This window comes from Monodelphis domestica, chromosome 4 (genome assembly GCF_027887165.1).
Source record: "Monodelphis domestica isolate mMonDom1 chromosome 4, mMonDom1.pri, whole genome shotgun sequence".
Taxonomy (NCBI): Eukaryota; Metazoa; Chordata; class Mammalia; order Didelphimorphia; family Didelphidae; genus Monodelphis; species Monodelphis domestica.
The window spans coordinates 10,873,928-10,898,502 of NC_077230.1; the positions used below are offsets into that span (position 1 = coordinate 10,873,928).

At 38.0% G+C, this 24,575-nt stretch overlaps 1 protein-coding gene across 2 annotated transcripts in view; it reads left to right on the top strand.

Annotated features, from left to right (window-relative positions):
- Nucleotides 1-24,575, top strand: part of TRAPPC10 (trafficking protein particle complex subunit 10) — a 130,140-nt gene that overhangs the window by 99,607 nt on the left and 5,958 nt on the right. For both annotated transcript variants that reach the window (XM_007493215.3, XM_007493216.2), the window contains 10 exons: nucleotides 2,077-2,217; nucleotides 2,557-2,669; nucleotides 4,014-4,528; nucleotides 7,517-7,658; nucleotides 11,404-11,562; nucleotides 12,565-12,794; nucleotides 14,556-14,656; nucleotides 17,002-17,128; nucleotides 18,540-18,707; nucleotides 21,756-21,933. In XM_007493215.3, the coding sequence (XP_007493277.2) occupies nucleotides 2,077-2,217; nucleotides 2,557-2,669; nucleotides 4,014-4,528; nucleotides 7,517-7,658; nucleotides 11,404-11,562; nucleotides 12,565-12,794; nucleotides 14,556-14,656; nucleotides 17,002-17,128; nucleotides 18,540-18,707; nucleotides 21,756-21,933 (1,874 nt within the window). The remainder of the gene's footprint in view (nucleotides 1-2,076; nucleotides 2,218-2,556; nucleotides 2,670-4,013; nucleotides 4,529-7,516; nucleotides 7,659-11,403; nucleotides 11,563-12,564; nucleotides 12,795-14,555; nucleotides 14,657-17,001; nucleotides 17,129-18,539; nucleotides 18,708-21,755; nucleotides 21,934-24,575) is intronic.

Sequence of the window (24,575 nt, forward strand, 5' to 3'; positions counted from 1 at the left end):
CCACCTATCATAAATAGTTTTTTCAGCATAAACTAATAATAAATGAAAATAAATTTCTTCATTTTCTTAAAAATACCTGTTTAGGTCATTTATGCATGCATGAAATGCAAGAGTAAATCTGATATTTACTTTTTTTAAAAATAAATTTTCATTGACCTTTTTTTAATATCAGAATTTTATTCCTACTTGCTATCCCCTCAAAGAGTATTTCAATGAAGAGACGAAAAAATAAAACAGAACAAAACTAACCAATAAGAAAGCCTTACTAGATATTCAGCACTAGATTTTAGTTAATGTTAATCATTTAATGAATCCCCTGAAATGGTCACATTATTCAGATTTGTATTGCATATTTTCACCAGATTGGAACTAATTATTTTAAATCTATATAACTTCAAATATCACAGATTCACCCATAGTCCCCTTTTTCCACAAAGATTCAAGGGAGGTATCTTCCAAAATCTCTTTTGAGAGGCTAATTGTAGCCTCATTATAATTTAATAGAATTTCATTTCAGTTGTTTTGATCTAATTATTTACATTATTATAATCATTGGGCATATTTTTCCCAATTCCTTTTCCCTCCCTTCTCATCAATTAACACAAATCTGTGAATCTGTTTCACTGTTTATTATATTCCTTGTTTCTCTTAATATTCTAATATTCCATTACATTTGAGAACCATGATTAATTTGCCATTCTCTAATAGACTGGCATTTACTTCATTTTCAGTTCTTTGTTGTTACAAAAAGCGCTGCTATAAATATCTTCGTATATAGTGGTCCAAATGTTTAAGTGCAGTTTTGAGCTGTTAAAGCCATTTAAACTTGACATTTAAAACTATATTAAGATATTTGAGATAACCTGTATTTATGGAACCTTTCATTTTTTCATTGACCTTCCCTGGGGGTAAGACTTGGCCATATAGCCCTGGTTCAAAGGGAATGCATATTTTAGTCACGCATTTTAAATAATATCAAAAGCATTTAATTTCATAGTATGTGCTTCATTTAACTAGTATGATCAGATTAGAATAAAATTTTAGAGCTAGAAAAAGACTTTAGAAATAATTAGGCCCCTTTGTTTTGTGGACAAGGAAGAGAGAGAACACTGGGAGATTTTAACTTCCCAATGGAACAAAGCTGGTTTACATCAGAGCTGGGACTAGGACCTAGTAGTCACATGACTGTTCTATCCTTTTGCTCTGCTTCTTGGTTCATGATTACCCAATGTAAAGTCATAACGTAGTGTCTTTAAATTGTTGTTGAAGAATTTAGCTCAAATTGAAAAGCTGAAATTATTCTGTTCCTACTATTTACTGCAAATAGTCATCGTTGAAAAACTTACTCCATTTTAGGGTTCAGTTAACATAGCTGTATTGGTACTTAGCATATAGGAAAAACATAGTTAATGGTGATTTGAGAAACTTTAAAAATTACTCAGGTTGGAAATATTTTCTGATTGTTTGATAAAATTAGGGAATTGAGACTTTGCTACCTGCCAAAATCCGCTAGAAATATTAAATACTTTAGATGAGCTTGTCCTTTATTCGTTGAGATTAGCAATCCAGTGTTTGCTGAATCTTATCTCCTTTGTTGATATTGATCCCCCCCTTCACATGAAGGGTCTATTTGGAATACTGGGAAAAAAAACCTGAATTCGAAGTCAGAAAACATTTATTATAGACCTAGCTCCCTATTTAATTTTAGACAAATAGTTTGTTAACTTAAACAATCTGATCTTTATTTTCCCTCTCAGTCAAGTTTAGATAACAATGAATATTTTATTTTTTTCACTAACTTATTGTGGGATAATGAATATGAAGACTTTGACATTTATAAGGTGGTATGCAAATGTAAGGTGGGTTATTATCATATTTGATCCTGTGACATACCCACCTTGGATTTTGGCAAATTGACTATTTGTTTATGCTGCTCCACTTCAATTTAGGAAAGCAGTAAAGAGAAGCATGCATTTACAGTGAAATGGGTAATGTGAAAGTAGTATTAAAATTGAGTTTTCAAACTTGTTTTTACTCAAAATTTTGATTAAGCTTCCTCTTTGTTTGCTTTGCAAGGAGGAAAAAGTCTCCACAAAAAGCAGAGGTCTACCTTCAAGGTGCATTAAAGAATTATGTGGCTGAGGGGTGGGCATTGCCCATCACACATACAAGAAAGCAGTTAGCAGAATGTCAAAAACATCTTGGCCAGATTGAAAAGTATCCTTTAAAAAATTAGCATCAATTTCTGCAGTATAAAGATGTATTGATTCAATACATAATGGTTTTGTCTTAGATATTCAGGTGTGAAACAAATGCTTTTTTATGATAATAAGACCAACATCCTCGTTATTTTTGTACTGATACTCTTTTGGAAGAAATGCTTTTAAATATATCTTTTTTTTACTTCACTTTAAAAAAATAAAGCATTGGCTTCCTGAAAGAGCTTATCTTAGCTAAACTTAATGCCAAAGCATTCAGAAAATAGATTTATGCTTTTAAAAAATTCTTGGAAATAGCTGTGGACTTCTTTTCATTCTCCTTAGCTCTATTTTCCAGCTATCTTCAGACAAGCAGCCTTTTAGCCAGTGATAGTCACTTAACAGAAGATGAACGTAAACATTTTTGCCAAGAAATACTTAACTTTGCCAACCAGCAGAAAGAAAATCCAGGTAAGTAAAGGCAGATTAAATTGTAAAAATCAGGTAGTAATGGATTTTAAAACCTTTTAAAAGGAAAATTACCTCTTTCAAATAGTCTAGAATTCTCATTTGCATGGTAACTAAACCTGCCAGTATTTGGTCAGATCTTATTAGGATGAAATTCTGAGAATAACACAATTTACTCTGAATTTTTTGTTTCTTTTATTATATGCAAAGGTCATATTAGCTATATAGTGTGCGTGCTCTTTGTTGAACTGTAATTCTCTTGCCAAAATACAGTTGGGCGCTTTTCAGTTAAGTTGAAGTTTATTGAGTGTTTTTGTCAGTCAGTGAATAGTACATGAGAGGAACTCCACTCAGTACTAAACTTACCAAAAAAAGGCAAAAAGCACAATCCATTTCCTTTAGGAGCTCACATGGGAGACACAAGCCTGTTAACTGAGTTCATAAATCCAAGTTAAATACAAAGTAGACAAAAGATAATCTCAGAGGGAACTTACCTAGTATTGGGGCACTGGGAAGGGACTTTTGGGGAGGGAGCTAAGGAAGCCAATATGCAACGATGAAAGGCTCAGAGGACAGCTAATGAAATGACATGGACATGGAGTGTTGGATTCAAGGAACAGCAAAGAAGATTGGTTTTGCTGGATCATAGCATATGTGTAAGAGAGTATAGCATATGGAGACGTGCAGGATAAGAGGAGGCGATGTAAAGGGCTTTCAATACAAAATGCCTTTTGAATGCATAGGACTGGATTTTCCTTCACGATGTCAGGTAATCATAGAAATGAAATTGAAGTTTTGATTGAGGGGAAAAGACCATGGAAGAGCATAAAATCATTGTCGCAACCAAAGTGGGGAAATCTTTGCTTCTGTTTTTGTCCTCTCTAGGTTTGTACATTTCATCGTTATGACAGAGACTTGTTCATTTTTCCAGCATTGCCTGAAATCTAGTTCTATGAGCGATTCTGTTTGTGAATGCATTTGAGGAAAAGGATCATTTATTTATTTTATGTTCAAGGCTGAGGTTAGCTTGGAAGCCATGTACTTCCAAGTATATGACTTCAAGTAGTTGACATGACTTCAAATTAGCTTTAAATAATCAGTAAGCATTTATTATGTGCTCATTGTCTTCTGAGCACTGTAGATGTCAGGAATACAAAGACAAAAATGGCACTTCACTTCATATATTCTAGGGTATGAGGTTGGGCTGGAATCTAAATTCATTTCATTAAAAAGAATACTTTGACTTCAGAGGCTCTAGCTTCATAGATTACATTAGCACTGTCTTTAAAAAGCCGCTTCTGTTCTTGTGCTACTTCGAAATATAACAATTTTATTTGTAATTTGCAGGCCTCAAAGTAACGTTGTCTATGCATTCCTTTGCACAACTGAAACATCTCCACTTTGATCCTTCAAATGCTCTTGTCCACGTGGGAGGAACTTTGTTTATTGAGATTACTTTGTTAAGCCAAATGCCTATCTCAGTTCAAGTAGAGCAGATTGCCATCAGTGTTCACTTTAGCATTGAGAAAAACAGCTACCGTAAGACTGCTGAATGGCTTACCAAGCACAAGACATCCAATGGCATTATCAGTTTTCCAAGTGAGAATTCAAGTGCTCCTTTCTCCCGAAGTAATTCACCTGCACTGGAATTATATGAGATGTATGAGAGGAGCCCCTCCGATAACTCCTTGAACACAACTGGAATCATTTGTAAAAATGTTCACATGCTACTACGAAGGCAAGAAAGCAGCTCCTCTCTGGAAATTCCTTCAGGGGTGACTCTAGAGGATGGGGCACACATATTAAAATGTAGCAATGTAACTCTGGAACCAGGGGTCAATAAAATAATATTCAGAACTCAGGTATGTTTTTAAATTGGTAAGTTTTATTTAATACTGCTAATACATGACTGCTAAGAGAAAGCATGGCCTATTGGAAATAGTGACTAGCCTTGAGAATTACTTGGGTTCAAATCCTGTTTCTGTCACATACTGTAATAAGTATAAGTAATACAAAGTACTTAACTTCTCCCTGTGGTAGGGTAACTCTCTTAAGACTATACCCTTCACAGGGCAGCTGGTAACTCAGTGGTGTTACAGATAAAAGAGCGTTAGCCTAAAACTGTGACCTCAAAAATATGGTTTCAAGACAGTGTCTTAATTTTATATTAAAAATAAAGTGATCGCCATGGGGAAAATTCCCAAATATGAAATACCCAAGTCAGCTGGGTTTTATTAAGGAATTAAAGAAAGGGAGAGAGAGAATAAGGAAATAATGAGAAAAGGGCTAGGCCAGCATAGGCTTAAGCCTTAAGAGAGAGATAGTCAGTCTTTAATCCACTCACCACAAGATTTGTCCCAAGCAAGATTCTAGTATTCAGAGAGACCCTCCAGTTTAGCTCCTCAGCTCCACTAAGTTCAGTCACCGAGCCCTCCAATTCAGCTTTGGCAGGCTGAACTACTCAGAGGCCTTTCTGACCTCCTTTTAAAGAGAATTTTCTCCTATGTCACCTCCCCTAAGTTTTCACATCTACCACAACCACAGTAGACTGACCATTCTTAATTCACACCTTCTTTAGTTCTCAACTTCTCTGGGTAGACTAAAACTTCACACCTCTTTTGTTAAGCTTGTCCCTTGCAAGTTTGCAAGTTGCCTGACCTTTTAGTGATTAATTTGACCTTCATAGGTACTTAGCACCTTTTTGTATTAGATCTAAAAATTGACTTGGCTTAAGAGCTTTTGCCTCACTATAAGTATGAGTTAAGTACTTTTCCATTGTTCAGTAAGGAGTTTACAACTTTATCTTCCCCTAAAGTATGCTTAAGTATGGGTGGAGTAAGGTTAGAGTTCTCACATTCCTGATCAAGTACCTTCATTGTTTAAAATGGGGAATAGTCTTAACCAAATATTCTAAGGTAGAGTCTGAGAATCTTTAACATTCACAAGTCTGAGAAATTTTAAGATTCACAGTGGTTAAAGAGCCAGGTCTGGAGACCCTGGGTTCAAATCTGTCTTCAGACACATCCTAGCTATATGACTCTGGGCAAGTCACTTAACCCCAGTTGGTTAGACTTTACTACTTTTTGCCTTAGAACCAGTTCTTAATATTGGTTCTAAGACAGAAGGTAAGAGTTAAAAAAATAAAATAAATTATATCCTAAATAATGGATACACAGATCCAGTTCAACAATAAAGGCCTAATTCTGCTGGAGTTTTGGTTTTGTCCTTTTAGATCATGTTTATTGATAACTGGCATTTATCTCAAAAGATTTGTATTATTTGTTGGCCAAATTAGAAGATTTGATAACTTTGTCTAAATTACCTATAATACTGCAGTATAGTTCAATATCCAGGTTCCTGTGAATTGAGAAATTTGTGAAATAGTTGTATGAATATACATAGAAATCGTAGATTCTAAAACTGGATGATGGACTTCAGAAATTTAAATTTCAAGGTAGAAGGGACTCTTGAGGCCCAGCCCCTTCATTTTACAGATGGAAAAACATAGATCCAGGGCAGTTGCCTCACAGATGGCCCGTGGCAGAGCCTGAATGTTGAAGACTCATCTTCCACTTCCAGATCTTTGTTCCATTGAGCTATGCAACCACTTGCAACTCCCCACTCTACTTTTGCTATTCCTTACTATGTCTTCCAGTTATTCCTAGGGTGTTACTACATTTTAAAACAAAATTTAAATTAATTTCTATTGTTTTAGTATGTGATACAGCACTTAAGTGAAACCCCAAAACAGAATAATGCTAAATTCTCTAAAAGGGGGGAAATAAGTGTTTTGCTAACAAGTCACCAAAAAAAACACCCAAATTACTTGTCAACAATCAGTCAGTGAGCTTTCGTTAAGCACCTACTACTCATCAGATGTTGTACATACGACATACTCCTCTGACTCATTTGGATATAAATTGCCCAGTTTATTAGCATATATTAAATGTAATAGTTAGGCCAATCTTCAGAAAGAAAGGATAGGTATTTGTTTATTGAGTCTCAATTTGTTTTTCCATTTTAAAGTGGGATTTCAGTATCTTTACTGAATGTCTATATGTTCTTTGAGAATAATTCTGTCGTGGATTCATAGAAATTAAAAATATAACTTCTGGAATTATTAAACTTTAAATCTAGGGAATTCTCAGGCATCATGGGGTACTAGAATTGGAGCTGATACTAGAGTTCAAGTGAATGAACATTTTTTAGTCATGTGACCCATGAGCAAATCATTTAACTTTGTAAACTAATGAGCCTCCTTTTCCTAACCTATAAAAGGAATTAAGATAATACACTTATCTCAGTGGGTTGTTTTAAATAACGTACTTCATAAACTGTAATGCACTACTTAAATCCTTGCCACCATATACGTGCTTTTGTTTAGGAGAGCAAACAAGCTGATATCCGTAAATTCTGGCTGTGCCACTAGATACTTGTGTGAGCTTGAGAAATTTGCATGGATATAGAACTACCATCAAGTATTTGGACATAGGACGATTATTCTTATTATACTTAACCCCAAAGGACAGAACTAGACTTAATGAGAGATTGCAGAGAGGCTGATGTCCTAACAAGCCAAAGAATATAGGTTTCATCGACAGTAGTCTCCCCCTCCCCTGAGATCTTTAAGGAGAGACTCGGTGACTGCTGAAAAGGAGCCTGGTCCAGAGCTGCTCCTCCCGGAGTGGACTCGACCTCTGAGATACCTTCGTGCTCAGAATCTGAGCATATATATGTGTCTGCATGCACGTACACACATGTAACATATCAAAATCTAGACCAAGTTATATTTGTAATATAAATTTAGAATTGTGAATGGCCTATCAACTCATGCATTGTTTCTGTGCTAGGCAAAAGAACCTGGAACATATACTCTCAGGCAGATGTGCACCTCAGTGGGCCAAGTGCAATTTGTTCTTCCTCATATCTATCCCATAGTACAGTATGACGTCTACTCTCAGGACCCTCAGCTCAAAGTGGAACCACTGACTGGTAAGCATAGAGCTTAATCATTTCTAGTACGGTGATAGAAGAAATGAGGAGAACAGATTAGAAAATAAGCCTAACATTGGGTGGTTTGGGTCTTTGGCTTTCCTTTTTTTTACTCTTATCTCTGCTTTCCACAGTATAGCTGGCAGTTTGAAGCACAGGTTGACCAAAAACCTCATGTCTTTCCCATCTTAATGTCGATGAGTGGTAAACGGCATTGGGTATGAATTATGATATGCATAGATGAATGAGTACATGCCTACGGTCTGCTTACATAAACTTTTTGCACATTACAGTCCAAGACGATGTTGTCTGCATCTAGGCCAAAGTGTCAGTAAACAGATTGGTGAATTCCCCCTTTACAATGAACACGCTTAAATTATTTTCTTATCTCCATTAGTGACTCTTAACATACTTAAACCATAAAGAGAAATTATTTGCGTAATTTTTCTGTGTCCTTCACGGGATATTTACTCGCATTTGACTGGTAATTAGCGACAAAACATATTTGTGTATATGCACATATCTGTACATACATGTACATGCATATACATACATGTACACATAAAATGGACTGTGAAGAAATTTGATGAATTTTGATTTAGTAACATCAACTAAAAGTTTTATATTTAAAAGAAAAACAACTAAAATGTCACAGAAACTCGAAATCAGAATTATCATGAAGAGTTGTGCCATTTATTCATATTAGATTGGGTAAACTATGTAATGCTTACTTCTGTGATCTTATCCATGTGGTATTTTCTTGAATGATGCAGGTTGCATTGCATCAATACCTTTTCCTCCCAGGTAATTCTTGGATATGTCATCACATAAATCCTCAAAAGGATTACGCTCAATATACTGGGCGCCATCTATGTCATGTCATCATATATATACAATTGCAGTATTTGAGCTATTTTTTTCTAATCATCTTTAGAACCAAATCAATCTCCCATTCCAGTCCATATTTATGCTGCGGCTTAAATGCAATTTACAATTGGTAATATACTATAGCATATTTATTTTCATCCTATAGCTCTCAGTTGTCTTCAAATCATATACAATTTTTTCCTTTAGAGATTGTGGTATTCCAGAATTTGGCTCAGTGTCGCCTGCATGGTCTTATGCAGACATTAGTAGAAAAGTTTGGTTGTTAAAAAAAAAGAGGGACATTGTTTCAACAAGTTTGGCATCATTAACCACACTTTAGTTTGCCAAATGCAATTGAGGCTATTTCTCCTGAGCCCATTTTTTTGCCAGTGGGTAGGGTTGATTCAATTGAATATCATAGTCTGAATAATAGACATTCTTTATCCAGTTGAATGACTAGGTAAAAGTCTTTTGAGTGTTTCTGCATCACATGTTGGATATTTTGCAGTGTTCAGGGCATGATGCAATTAGCACAATGCCATGCATAAACAGGAGCACTCCAAAAGGAATCCCTTTTAGAAATCCCTTTTCCATTTGGACCCTGTGCCAAACAATTCTAATTGACATTGAAAAACACCATGGTGAACATATTTCCCTCTTTTTATGCCTCGTTTGGTATGTTAATATAGATCGTTCTCACTTTATATACATTTGCATCATGCAAATTTGACTTTATATAAAATCTGAAAGAAGTCTGCATTCCCCCAAAACACCTACATTAACTACACTGTAGAATATTGTATTCTGTCCCTGACCCTGCCTCTCAGCTGCTCACTTCATGACCTCTAACTCCTCATCCCCACCAAAAAAAAATCCTAACAAACAAACAAAAAACCCTTTAATATGAAAGTAGAAAGGGAAGATAAGATCTAGGGACTGGCGTGGACCTCTGGAACAGAGAAGAGACTTTGCCTCAATCCATCCACATGGTCAGCCCTTGCAGGTCTGTCTTCCATCCTTTTGTGCTGCAGTAATGGGTGTCTTTCCCTGGCCACTGTACGTCATCTGTCTAGCCTGGAAGTGGCTTCTACCCAGTCCCCTCAAACGTTCCTCCTTCTGCTCTCAATTCTCTTCCCAGGCTCTCTGTGTCCTTGAACCATATGTTCACTCCTTTCTCCTGCCTTTTCTGCATCCACAGATAAATTCACATTACATAAAAATCACTTTATGTACATGCCTCTTGAACTCTCCACCCATTTAAAGCAGAATTGCCTGTAATCATGAGAGCTTTAGACCAAAGTTCTCCCTATTGTTGCATTGACAAATATTTAATATACTGATATATTACTGTGGCTTACCACAGGTTTCAGTATAAAACAACAGTGTTATCGTTTGAGATTTAGGATTAAGAGGTCTAGGTTCCAGTATCAGATATGTCACTAAGTACCTCCAACCTTATACAAATCATGGCATTTCCTTTGAGCTTCTGTTTCATCACTTGTGAAACAGGAATTGGATGAGACACTTTTTAAGTTCCTTTCTAGTTATAATGATATCTAACCATTCTAGAAATTGTACCGAGTAAATAGTCCCTTCTTTGCTCTTGTATAGATACTGTTCATGTCACTTTCCACCAAATATCTTCTACTTTCTTTGAGGTAGAATCCCCCCCCCCCCCCCCCAGTGCTTTTTTAACCTCTTGAGAAGAACCCATTATAGAGCTCTTCCATTGGTTGCTTCTCAAATCTATTTAAGGCTGACACTTGAAAGGAAATCCTAAACATAAACACTTTTTTAGTTACTTTATATTCCCATTTTTTCTTTTCCTCTCAAAGTTTCTCTGTCATAGGATGTTATTGGCTTACCTACACCAGCAATGTCGCCTTAGTTTCCAGTAAAATTCTTCATTTCAGAATTTTTCCATTCTAAGCAAAAGGTGGTGCTAGCTATCTGATGCTTACATTGACTGACAACCTATAGTCCTCCTTTATCCCAGTCACAGAAATGGGGGGGAGGAGTGGGTGGGCAGAGTTGGGGAGGGACGAGTAGAATTATGTGAATAAATAAGTTGTTGCATATGAAATTAATACTTGTTAATCTGCTTACATTTTAATATAGAAATAAATATAGCCTTACAAATACAGACCTAAATTTTGTCCTCAAATCTATTTCACATAAAAACTATAATCAGTGTTGTTATCCCTTTCATAGAAATTTCATTTTAAAGGTATGGCCTAAAGGGAAAAGGACCTCTTTGTAAAAAAGGATTTGTTGCATGTCTTGTGGGGGCAAAGAATTGGAAATCGAGGAGCTATCTATCAATTGGAGAATGGCCAGACAAATTGTATTATATGATTATAATGGAATACTGTTGTGCTATAAGAAATGTTGAGAAGAATGATTTCAGAAAAATCTGGAAAGACTTAAGTGAACTGATGCACAAAGTGAAGTGAAAAGAATCAGAAAAACATTGTACAAAGTGACAGCAGTATTTTTTGTTGAACAATTGTGAATTATTTTCAGCAATCCAAGACAATCCCAGAAACTCATGATAAAAAAATTCATTTGCCCTCTAAGCGAGTCAGAATGCGAACTGAAACATACTCTATTTCCACTTTCTTCTTTTGTTTTCTTTATTCGAGATCTTTTCCACAAAATGACTAATATGGAAAAATGTGTTACATGATTACATATTTTACATGCTTACATATGCTTGTAAAATCTATATCAGATTGCTTGCCTGCCTCGGGGTGGGGGTGGGAAGGAGGGAGAGAATTTGGAACACAAATTTTCAAAGAAAATAAACGTTAAATAGGTATGACCTAGATGGAGGGACCCATTCAAATGAGTATAAAACAATTGTTGTTTTCCTTTCCAGAAAGTCTTTTGGCTGGTATTCCTCAAAAAGTCAAGTTTACTGTCACTACTGGCTATTATACAATAAAAAATGGGGACAGTCTACAGCTTAGCAACGCAGATGCTATGCTGATTCTATTCCATGCAGAAAACAGAGCCATAATCTATTCTAATACCAGAGGTAAGCATTCACCATTCATCCAGCATCATGTCGTAGAGAAAATATGGGGTTTGGCCTTCAAAGGAAGCAGCGTAAGTCTATTCTAGCTGTTGGTTAACAGATGTCGTGTTGCCTTCCCCTTCCCATCATGAGATGGTGGTCTTGTACTGCAGTGTATACATTTATAAACCCGATTAAGCTAGATCAGTCAGTGTGCTGGAGCTTCCATAGACTAGAACGATACGACGACTTTTTTCTGCCCCTCCAAAAATACATACAAAAGATGCTACAGAATCAGCTTTGTAGCCAGTGCTGTGTGTGGCCTTGTGCTTACCAGGTGAATATCTGGAAGAGACCCCTCGCCACTGTTGAGGTCAAAGGGCACTGACGGGGGGAGGAAGGCATGAGATTGCTTTTTGCTATTGATTGGAGTATGGAGTAGAAAAGTGTATGCAATAGCTAAGACATCACTGCCAGTGCTGCCCAGGAGCTGAGTGGACACCCTGGCCATCCTTTCCTACATGCTTACTTGGTAACGTGGGAAAAACCAATAATGCCACTTTATGATGAAGTACCTTTAGGCTTCGCAGAATTCTCTTAGACCTTAGTTGGTTCTCTTGACTCTGGCCTGATGAAAACTGAAGCCCGAGACATTGGGCTCTCCATTTCCCAACTCCCCTTAGCCCCCAGCTAGCTCTTGTCCATGCCACCTGCCTACTGCCTGCCTCATCGTCTTCCCTCCATTTTCAGGCTTCCCTCAATTCTCCTGTGCAGACTTGCCCCCCCTGGAAGGACATGAATTCTGTCCCCACTGCATTGTCTGATGTGGAGAGAGCACGAGCTCCCCCTCCCCGTCCACGTTCAGGTAGCGTCCCCACTAGAGGACGCTCTCTTACCGAATGCTTAGCTGCCCACTAAGTGGTTTAAGTTCTTGGCTTGCTTAGCTAAGAGTCTTACCAGTTTCTGAGAGAAGAAACGAGGGGACGGGAATGATTCTGAAGCTGCCTTTGGTGTCTCTTGTAGAGAAGTCTTCAGAAGCGTCGCTCAGGATTCAGTCCTCAGAGAAGGTCACCAGTGTGAGCTTGCCCATGGCTCCTGCCTACCACATGATTGAATTTGAACTGGAGGTTCTTTCCTTACCTTCTGCTCCAACAGCTTCAGGGGAGAGCGACAAACTGGGCAATAAAGAATCTCATAGGAAAAATAAGGAGAAACCGAAAGCTGGCAACTGCATGGTTACTCTAGACCAAAAAGTAAGACGTGGCGTTTGTAAACACCCTTTTTTATATTTAAATATAGGCTTGAGAGTATTAGAAATGACAATGATACGTGCCCTTCCCATCAAGCAATTCGATTGCTTAAGTACCCAAAGTCCAAAAGACTGATAAAAGCCGAAGAACATCAGATGTGCTTCTGCACTTATTTCTGTTCATCTCCAACCCTTAGTCTAAGGGATACATAGGAGCCACCTGGAGAGAGAGACCCAGCTCCGGAGGAATAGCAGTTGCAGAGGATTCTAAGAGTGTTGGCTAGGGAGGTAGCTCATGCCTACCCAGAAGTGTTGCTTTCAAGTTACTTACACGACCGTGAAAGTGCCGAGATAGTCTATTAAAATGACAGGCAGACAATGTGGCCTGGCGAGTTCTCGTTTTCTCTACTGAAAATTTGATGAGAAAATCTACATCAGGACATCGTTTTTCCTTGTTATTTATTAGTAACTTTTTAATCAAGCACTTTTGATCACTGTCAGAGAACCTAGGCTTAAATCTGGCTTCTGCTACTGCCTGTGTGACCTTAGGCCAGTCACTTAACCTCCCTGGGCCTCACTTTCTTCATCAGTAAAATGAGCCTCTGAGGTTTCTTCAGCCCTAGATCTGTGATCCTATGTAATCTCTAAAACTGTAAACAAAGTTTGATGTGATGTAAAGTCTTCTGAATATAGCAGAGGGTTCAAAGTTTTTAGATCTTAAAAATGCCCGGTATCATCACTGACTTTGGCCTGTAAGTTAGTGGTATTTTTCAGGGTGTACATATACATTTTTTTCTTACAATAAGTCTTTTTCTGGATTATAATTTTTGTTCTAGAATTGTCCATCTTCCCATAAGTATGCTATTTGTAGACGGTCACTCTTTGGCACAATTCCAACACTGAAATGCAGACAGTAAAGCAATATAAGAGAAAGATAAGAGTTATGATCTTTTAAAATGTGTTCTTTATATATTATTACATCACTTGACATATACATGCACATCTATAACTGTCTCATGCCAGATGTAGTAATTTTCTCCCAGATACATTTTGTTACTTGAAAGAAATGTGGTTAAAGGAGATCTTTTCTCATATCTTTTAGATCTCACCAGCACTTTGCAAAATAGGATTCAAGCTTAATATATATGGGCTATTTGCGCCAAGGTTCCAGGATAATTAGAGGTTCAGTGAGTGCAGCTGTTTGGTGTCACACAGACTCCACAGCTGGCTGATAGTCTGATTTTCAGATTGACTTGGTATGATTTGGGCCCAATCTAACAAAATGACCTTTGATTGTAATCTCCTGCACATTTTTTAAAAATGATTTTTGTATTCTGTATTCACAAGCCGTGATTGCTAACGGTTTGCTGTAGTCACCTAGTAGTAGCAGCAAGGTCCCTTTCACTGGCCATACATAAATATAAGTCACAAACTATGGTTACTCCAGTGGTGACCACAAAAAGAAATAGTTCCTTGAAGCCGAATATTCACATTTACTCAACGTTTTTGTGTGATTGCAAGAATCCTTGCTGCTACTAGGAGGCTACAACAGATTCTCATTGTTTTGGCAAATTTCATTATGTATTTTACTTGTATATGAATCTGACTGTGGGCTCCCGTTTTTGGTGGCTTTGTTTACCTAATTTTATCCATCATTCATAAAGATGATGCTTGCAGTCATGAAAACTAAGTGGGGATGGAGAATAGGGGGGGTGTTCTTTAAAGTCACATGAGTACCATGAATGTAATTTTTTCCCCCTTTTAGGTGTCTATTGATTGTCCATGGTCAATTTACTCCACTATTATTGCATTAACATTCAGTATACCTTTTAAGGCCACCCATTCTTTGCTGTCAGCCGGAAAACGGTAATTAAATATTAATGATTTGTTTCTTTTCCCAAAATGTCTGAAGTGGAGACCCTACTTTTCCAGGCTTAACTATGATGAAGAGGGAAGGGAGGAAGGGGGCCTTTTTAAAAACAATCACAAATAAAGAAGGATAACTTTATAGAATCTTAGTCATCTTTGAATCTGCTGAGAAAAACACCAGAGGGTATTCAGTTTCTTTATGTGTGTAGGAAGTGACTTGGAAAGTTGTTATTAGCTAATATTTTTGTTTGTATCAAAAGGTATTTTGATTTCTTTGCATTTTAATTTTGATATTTCCTTGAATTTGGAAGCTTTTATTACACATATTTTTCATTCACAAAGTACTTTCATTTTGTGTTTAAATAAAAAATAAAATTCCAAAGTAAAATAAAGCTTCCATTAAATATGAAGAAAAAAATCATAGGCTCAAAGATGTAGGTGTGATGAGGATTTCAGAGGTCACTTTTTTTTACAAAGGATGAAACTTAAGGCCCAGAGAGGTAAAGTCACTCCCGATAAACCAGGGATTTGAATTGATGTCCCCTGCTTCTCCATTCTTTCTATTACTTGAGCTTTTTTTCATCATAGCCACCATTTTCTACACAAATTTGTTTTTTAAATGTCTCTTAAAATGTGGTGCTTCAACTGAACATAATATTTTAGATTTGTCAGGTATTTATTTCAGGCAAAATTCCTTCATTCGTTTTATAATGCCACATAATCACCTCCTTATATTTGTCATATTTTTGCTCTGTTTTGTTCACTTTTTGGAAAAGTGGTAATGATAGGTACTACTAGTTCTATTATCTCAAAAAAGTTCAGGTGAAAGTCATGAATTGTAAAGGAAGAGACCACATTTCTGTGTACTCTTCCTGAAAGATCTTGTAAAATCAATTAACCGAGGCTGTTCAAACCATGTCCTATCAGCTGGTGAACACGGGCCCCCAAATCTCTTTAGCCACCCCTGGGTCGCCTTAGAAACCCAGACGGCTTGCCTTGTTAACGAGAGAACTGAAGAGGTCCCCAGTAGAAGATCTATTAATTTCTTGTGTTTTTTGTGATGCCGAGATAACTGAGAGCTCTTCCATTTACCCAGTGCATGAAGGTCACACACCCAAAAAATGTATACGCCATGCCTGGGTCCTTGTAGGAACCTGAACTAGTGGGACGTTTTCTCCCCGAGTTAGACCTTATTATGGCTATTTCAGCTTGACCTTAAAGGACCCTTACAGGTCACGGAGCATCCTGAAGGGCAGAGGGGTGGATTGTCGGAGGCAGCACACTGCGAGTGGTAAAGGCACAGCCCTCTGACTCCACGCCCAGCTGCTTGGGGGCAGCGGGGTGGCTCAGTGGATGGAGAGCCAGGCCTAGAGAGGGGAGGTCCTGGGTTCCAATCTGCCCTCAGACACTTCCCAGCTGTGTGACCCTGGGCAAGTCACGTGACCCCCATGGCCTAGCCCTGACCGCTCTTCTGCCTTGGGGCCAATACACAGTATTGATTCCGAGAGGGAAGGTCAGGGTTTAAAAATAAAAAAGTAGAAACTTCTTTTAAAGACCTCGTGAATTAAATTGCTAATTCCATAGAATAGACCTTGCTACTAAACATTTTAAAAGAAATGTTGAAGTTTTTGTTTTACCTTTCATAGTTCTTGCTTATCATAGCAACCACCACTGTGCCCTTCTAGCCTCTTCTCATTACCTTCCACACATATCCTCTATCCTCCATCTTAACCTAAGAGGGGCTCCTTTGTCTCTTGCCTTTGTTCAAGTCATTCTCTGAACTACTCCAACCCCCCCCCCCGCCCCCCACCTCTTGAATTCTTCCTCTTCCTCAAAGCCCTAAACCGAATGCCACCTCCAGGAAGACTTTCCTGCTCTCCAGTTGAAAATGGCTTCCTCTTTCACGCAGACTTTGTCTTAAAGCCCTCCTACGGTAAACTGTGTGGGGTGCGAGGCCAGGCCTGGCTTTAGCCACGCCTTATTGTCTGCCCGGTGCTCCGTTCACACAGGAGGGACCTAATGAATGTCGTGTTCATCACGGAAACTAAAGGGGCATCAGTCTGCCCTTGAATCCTTAATCCCCGATGTCCCCGGCTGCCTTCTTTCCGGCATCGTTCGTTGGGACATTTGCTCACCCCGACAGCGTGCCGTGGCAGAGGAAGCAGGGAGAGAGGAGCAGTCCGGAGCCACCCGAGTGAATGCGTGCAGACGCCCCAGGCATCCTCGGGGCGCTCCGTAAGCCTCGGTGCTAGCTCCTCGGAGCAGGGCCGTTAGCAAGACAGGCGTAGACTTGGGGCGCGTCTGCTTTGCCCGTGTTCTCACCTCGCCCTTTTCTGTTTCAGGAAATACATTCAAGTTTGCGTCCAGAATTTATCAGAGCTTGGCTTCCAGCTATCAGACAATAGCCTCATAGATGCTGGAAGTAGCCCAGATCTGCAACTAGTCCCATTAAATGCTAAGAGCCCGCAGGTAATATTTCTCTCGCTCCCTTTTGTTCCTCGGCGAACTCGCCAGCGTGAGGCCGAAGCACGAGAAGGCCCGTCCTCTGCCTGACGTTGGCTATCGAGGGACTGGCATAGGTGCTAGCGGGGGGTTCAGTCAGCTCGCTCTGAAGGGGTCCTTCCACCTACCGGGGAAGTCCGCCACACAGTGCCGCGTTGGAGTGGCCTGGAGCTTACAGAACTGCCCACAGTTGCACCTGTTTGCCAGGCCGTGTGGCTGGGCGACTTCACACCAGTCATTTTGTCTCTGGTTTCCTCCTTCCTTGACCGGGAACGTCCAGACTTTGGCCACTTGTGGTCAGCAGAGTGCGTTGTCAGGGGTCGAGCCCCGAGTACATCCGTGCGAGCCTCCGGCCTTCTCTCGCTGCGCTGCCCTTGGCTAGGGACGTGCCAGATCCACGGCAGGCGCCCTGAGTGGAACCGTGAGACGGAAGCAGCACGCCTTACTGGGGAGTGAAGAGAGCGCGCTTCAGCTCTCGGGGTCTGACCAACGTGGTGGCATTAGGGAGAGTTTGAAAACCATACCCAGGCCACCTGGACCGGCGCAGTGAAGGCCCTCGTCTGCCCCTGCTTGGACTGCCGGGAGGCTGGCCTTAGAATAAGTGGCCCATAATAAGGAGAAAAGTCCTGGTAGGGTAGTCTGGTCAGGAGAAACTCGTGTTTGTCCCCCCTGCCTGGCTGTGTCTAACCCTGCTTTTGCGGGTCATTTCTCCATGTTTCTAGAGCATAGAGTATTTGTTTAGGGAAATCAAAGGATTTCTTGTGTCTTTAAAAAAGAAACCAGTTATCTTTTTAGTGTTTTGAAAAGCTTTTCCCTCTTCTTTCTGGACACCAGACTTTGCAGTTTTACCTTCCTGCCTTTAATTGTGGCTCTGTGCAAAGTTATTCCACAGTTCATTCATTAAGTTGTATTCATTCTTTCTGTAGCTTGATGTTGCACATCAAGTAATTGGCATAAATATAGGCTTATATTTTGTGAAGTTTCTTTAAAGTCAACCTTGTTTAAAATGATCACTTTTACCCTTTTGTGGAATTGTACAGTGAACTGCCACACATTAGTAAATTATCTTTTTTCCTTTTCTTTTTTGTGATCCCTTATGCTATGTAGCTTATGGAATCATAAAAAACTAAGCCCATTTTTGCCAGTTTGTGCAGTATTCTGCAGGGAAGCAAAGCCAGGCAGGAGGATCCAAGGGAAGTGGTGGGTGATGCAGGACCAAAGAACAGCATGTACATATACAGGTATATCATAAAAGAGGGTCTGTCTTTTTAAAAAGACACATCGTATTTTCTATGCACAAAGTAATTTAAACGGGAATGGCTAACTTTGTGAAATGTGATTCTTCTGGCACTGCTCATAAAAATTATCACTTTTTCAGCACATCTGCAGCAAACAATCAGTGTTCTTTGTATGGGAGCTGATTTGGACAAAGGAACTTCCACCTTCTCTGAACTGTCACTTTTCACTTGACTTTTATCCAGCCTCTGAAGTTCGGTCCATTTCCTTAAAGCCGTACAGTTACGAGTTCCAAGTGGAAAATTTTTTTGTAGGTATTATATTACATATTTTACTGTATTTTATAAAGAAGAGTTTAGGGAGAGAGAATATGAATCATGAAATAAAAACATATGCAAAGGAATCACTTTTTCAAAGTATCTAGGTTAGAATATAAATTCTTTATATAAGCTATTTGCATTCTTTATTCTATAAATAAGTTTTATTCAAAAAGCATTATAAGACAAGTGATTATTATTGATTTAGAATATATTATCACTGACTTTAGATTTGCATTCCCAGACACTTTTCCTCTAATACATCCAAGTACTGTACAATGGTAGTCCTAACAATTAACTGTCGTCGGCTCCTATTTGTCACATTTATTTAAAAGCAATCTTTAGTGCTTCTTTAAAAACTTAAATAACTTTTTTTTTTTAAACCCTTACCTTCCATCTTGGAGTCAATACTGTGTATTGGCTCCAAGGCAGAAGAGTGGTAAGGGCTAGGCAATGGAGGTCAAGTGACTTGTCCAGGGCCACACAGCTGGGAAGTGTCTGAGGCCAGATTTGAACCTAAGACCTCCCGTCTCTAGACCTGGTTCTCAATCCACTGAGCCACCCAGCTGCCCCCTAAATAACTTTTTAACAAAATTTATGGGTATCCTTTGTTTTTACATCACCTAAATTTCCTTCTTTCTCTCCTTTTCCTAGAGATACATGTAACAAAGAATTTTTTTAAAGAAAAAGAAGTCAGCAAAGTCAATCAATATTGAAAAAATAAGTAAATTTATAAAAGACTCCACACTCATTAGACCTCCCATATCTGCAAATTATTAAATATATAACTTTTTCATATAAATAGTGGTAGTGTAATTCTCAGAGACCTTAAAGAGCTTTTAAAATCATGAAGATCTTTTTTATTTTTAAGTTAAAACTCAGGCTCTGTTTAAGATATTTACAAATGTTATTTTATCAAGTCATTTGCCCTTAAATGAACTTGTACTTAGTGGCCCAAATAATATTAAACTCATTTATAATTACTTTTCCCCCAAAAGAAGTTTAATAGGTTGACTGATTACTTATGTGTGTGTGTGTACGTGTACACATACATGTACATACAAACAGCCCTATTTTTAGACACTAACTTGAATATATTTCCTGAAACAGAAAAGGAAAATATGAACACAGAGGAAAATTGAAATTTTTACAGAGTTTAAGAACTTTAAATGTATTTTTGTCATGCTAAAAGAAACTAAGGATCCAGTTTATACATATTCATATAGGATTTGCAGAATGCTCTAAGGTAAAGTGACAGTGGCCAAAAATGTTGTAATTGAACTCTGTGCATTTATTTTGTTTATTCTTAATATCGATCCATGCCAGTAAGAACCAACTTTTCTAAATTATGTCAGCATACATACTTATATACACTTATTATATGAGTGTATGCATATAATATATACACCCAAGGCCATGGTAGCTTAAGTTTTTTTCCATATCTTCCAGTTGCCAAAAGCATGCTTTTAATGTGAGGAGTTAGTTGTATATAAATGGTTCTGTTACCAGATTTTCCTCTTCTACCCAAAAGCCTACTCAATATTAGTGTATGAGTGGACTTCAGTTATTAGTATTCAGTCTTTAAGCCGGAAAATGCTGGAGAAACTAAATTTTGTTTGAATTGCTGGACTAGTAAGTGTCCACATACATATCAGGTTGAAAGTGATTTTGGAAAATTTAGTGTATGATTCACAACTTTTTAGTCTCAACAGATATTTTGATAGTCCAAGAGTTCATAATTATTAAATGCTTAGTAAACAAGAGAATAGCATTTTAGCCTTGTTTTCTTAATTTGTTCATCTTAGAGTCAGAACTTCCTAGACTATACTTATTCTAGCTTTGAGAACTTCATAGAATCCAAGCTTTCTTTTCTTCATTTTAATTAGAAAGCATAAATTTGATTTCAGATAACTTCCTAATAAGTTACCAAAGAGAACATATTAATTACTTCGTTGCCATTCTTATCCAAATATTCTTAATTTGAATTACCTTTCTTATATTTATTTTTTTATGTAATTGTTTTCTTTACTACACAGTCTAGCTGTATGTGCTTATTTTAGGCAGCAAAAAGTCCATATTTTCATTCCCCCTTATTCCCAACGTGTAGGCAAAAGACAGTAAATCTTTGTGACAAGCTCTTTTTGTGTTAGAAGAAAATTTCCTTGGCAAACAAGTCATTCTTTTGATCTTCCCCCAATGATCTAAACCAGTGATGGTGAACTGTTTAGAGACTGTGTGCCATGCCCCACCCCCCACTGCATGCCATGCCCCACTATACCCAGAGACCAAGTGCTATGCCTGCTCCTTCCCCCCCCCCCCCACACACATATGCAGACAGGGGAGAGAGAAAGGGTAGCCCAAGCACTCCACTCAGGGGAGGGAGAGGTGCATGTTGAGAGTAGGAAGGGAACAGCTCCATCCCAGTCTCTCTGCCTTTTTAGTAACTAACTCTGGCAGACAACAGTGTTTGGCACCTGTGCCATAGGTTCACTATCACAGATCTAAAGTTAATATCTTAGACTTAATCTATAAAAGTTGTACATCCATTTCTGAAAGATTAGATTTAGTTATCCTTACAAATCCTATCAAATTTTTGGAACCTGGCTTAAGACTTCTGTCTAGATGCTGATTTTCTTTTTCAAAGGGCTTCCCCTTTTTCCTCTGAGCATACCTACTCCCCAAAGGGAATGTTAGAGTTTGAACCTATTATATAATCTTAAAATAAATGTTCATTCTCTAGTTATCAGTGAGATATGATGAAAATGCTTATACACTAATCATATGTGAGGAGCTAATTTAGAATTGGTTCTTCAGTAGTAATGGTATCATAAAGCTATTTCATTTGTAATTAAAGACATAAGAAAACTAGCTCTAAGATGTTAATTTATCACTTGATAGCCTCATTAATGCTCCTTTTTTAAAAAGGATTGGTAGCATTCAATTGTAGTATATAACTCATTATCTAAGTTGACCTGTCTTAATATAAGTCATTCTTAACAATAGCTTATTAATTTTCCTCTGTATCTTTCTCCCTCACCTAGACATTATATAATGTGAAAGCTGAAATATTCCCTCCTTTAGGAACAGAGTATTGTAAAACAGGTTCACTCTGTTCTTTGGAAGTGTCCATCACACGACTTTCTGACCTCTTGGAGGTGGATAAGGATGAGGCATTAACAGAATCTGATGACTATTGTACAACAAAACTTATGTATGAAGGTGAGTCTATAGACTATTTCTCATTGAAATTCTGTGTATAATTAAATGGCTTACTTAATAGGATATGAACTAGTTTTGTTCTTACGTATCACAAAGCATATATCTAACTAAAACTTAAAATGTTTTTATTCTAAAATAACGTGCTTCCCTTTCATATTGGAATACACAGTTGCATTTCATCATATAAGTGAAATTAGTAAACAAGTTACTAAAGTTCTCTTGGAGATTTTGGATCACCTTTTTCCTTTTGTGAATGACATACCTCTTTACTTTCAGCTATGATCTCTCCTTTAAATCTCTGGTCTGCATCCCAGTTTTATGTACTGGATGCTTCCACCAATTCAGATTTGTTACATCTAGAAATTAATTCCTCTTGATCCTACATCCAAGTCGCATTCCTGGCTTCCCTGATTATTTTAGTCCTACTCATTCTTCAATACCAGACTCTTGTCTCCTGCATTAAATCTGTTATGAACGGTGCCCTTTAGAGTGATCTTTCTGTCCTCTGAACTCTTATTATGCTGACTCACCATAGACTCTTAAAATATCACTGTGATCTGTAGAAACTTTTTATTTTTGAATCTAACTAGATTGTAAGTAACCTACATAGGAATTTTTTTCATATCTCTCATTGTATCTTATACAGAACAGTGGTCATAATAAAAGATATTTGATGTCAAATAAATGAATAGGACTATCACTTTTTGAGTAATTTCCTTCTACTTACTTGCTCCATATATTCTTGTGAACAAAAGACTTCTTCAAAAAGACGTCATTTCATTTGTGTCCCTAGTCCCTTCAACAATTCAGACGGAAACCCTTCTTTACCTCGGTAGATTCTAGTCATTGGCAAATGAAAAAATTCATCAGCTGTCACTCTAATTCATCTGGTAACCCAACTTTTTGTGACTGTGCCTGTCATCTCAAAGCTAACCCATCTAAACGTTGGAGAGGCGCCTTATCAGAAGGTTTGCCACTAGATGATACATTTTTTATCATTCCAATTCCTAAAGAATGTCTAATAGAAGCTACCTCCTCTACTCCTTCAAGATGGAGCATGTACAGAAGATGGGCCAGGAGTTCTCAGCTGTGGTTGCAAGAAGAGCAACATGAACGTCCTGGGCTAAACAGAATCCAGCTAAGGGAGACCGAAGTTGGAAACTAAATTAATTTTGGAATCTTAATTCAGGCATTGTCATCTCTAAAGGCACAGTAGGTTTCCACCAGACTGCATGTTTTCATTCCAACAACGAGAACTTTTATTTCCAATGTTAAAGTCACTTTGTGAAATCTAAGTAGACTAACTCGTATAACAATTGTAGTACCTGATTGGAAATTGGCCAGGTCTTTTTATAAGGATCTGCAAGAGCCGTAGGTAAGTGAGGGTTCCTTTTCTCTACTGCATTCGTGGAACTGAGAAATGGCAAGTTGTGACTGTTGTGTCTACTTGAGAAAATACAGTTGAAGATTCTCCTCAGAAAAGCATGGTTAGAAGAATGCATCATGTCTACACAGAGGCTAATGGCATAGAAGCAGCTATGACAGATTTGAAGCAAAAAACTTCTTTTTCTTCTGAATAACAAGGCTAAAATAGGAGAAACCCCTCACAAACCATTCTTGTTTTTACATCATGACACTTGAGCAAGTTTGATTTTAAATTGTGAAAAATTTATGGAAGAGAATCCTCTTCAGAGAGGCATCAGAATTTTACCTTGTATTTGATCTTTGTTCAAAGTCCCTGGTTTTGACTTCGTCTCAAAGTTTTCATTTTTGTATTTTTTTAAACCCTTGCCTTCTACCTTAGAAGCAATACTGTGTATTGGTTCCAAGGCAGAAGAGTGGTAAGGGCTGGGCAATGGGGCTTAAGTGACTTGCCCAGGATCACACAGCTAGGAAGTGTCTGAGGCCAGATTTGAACCTTGGACCTCCCGTCTCTAGACTTGGCTCTTAATCCACTGATGTCTCAAAATTTTAACTTCAAAATAAGTGACAGAAAATTTAGTTTAAAAAAAGGCCCATAACATATTATTTATTTTTTTAATTCCTGATCTTTGGGGAAATACTGGTTATTCAAACCTTTAAGGAAGTAATAAAAAAGCATATTTTTGGAAATGAAATTATCTCTATCTTTGAAATAATATTAATGCTTATTGGATAATATGTGCCAGTTGTGTGGCAGGTTGAATGTTGAGAGTTGGTAGCATAGTGGATAGAGTGCTGGGCTTAGATTCAGGAAGATCCAAGTTCAAATCCAGCTTTAATCACTTACTGTGACTGGGCAAGCTATTTAAGCCTGTTTGCCTCAGTTTCCTCATCTATAAAATGAGCTGGAGAAAGAAATGGCAAAACATTCCAGTATTTTTGCTAAGAAAACTCCAAATGGGATCATGAAATTGGATACAACCGAATATCAGCAACAACAACAATCTCTGAGGGAAGATTAACCACCCTTCCAGCCCCCCAAAGTAGTGGCCTCATGGATCTGTTTAATCAATTGGTCCTCACAACAATCTATTGTGGGTGAAATTCAACAAAGGTCAACTGAGGGACATTTTCTTTGAGCAGGAGAACATTGTATTAAAAGGCTCTGCTGCCCATGGGAGGAGTCTGATGACTGCCTCAGTGAGATGCCACTCATTCTT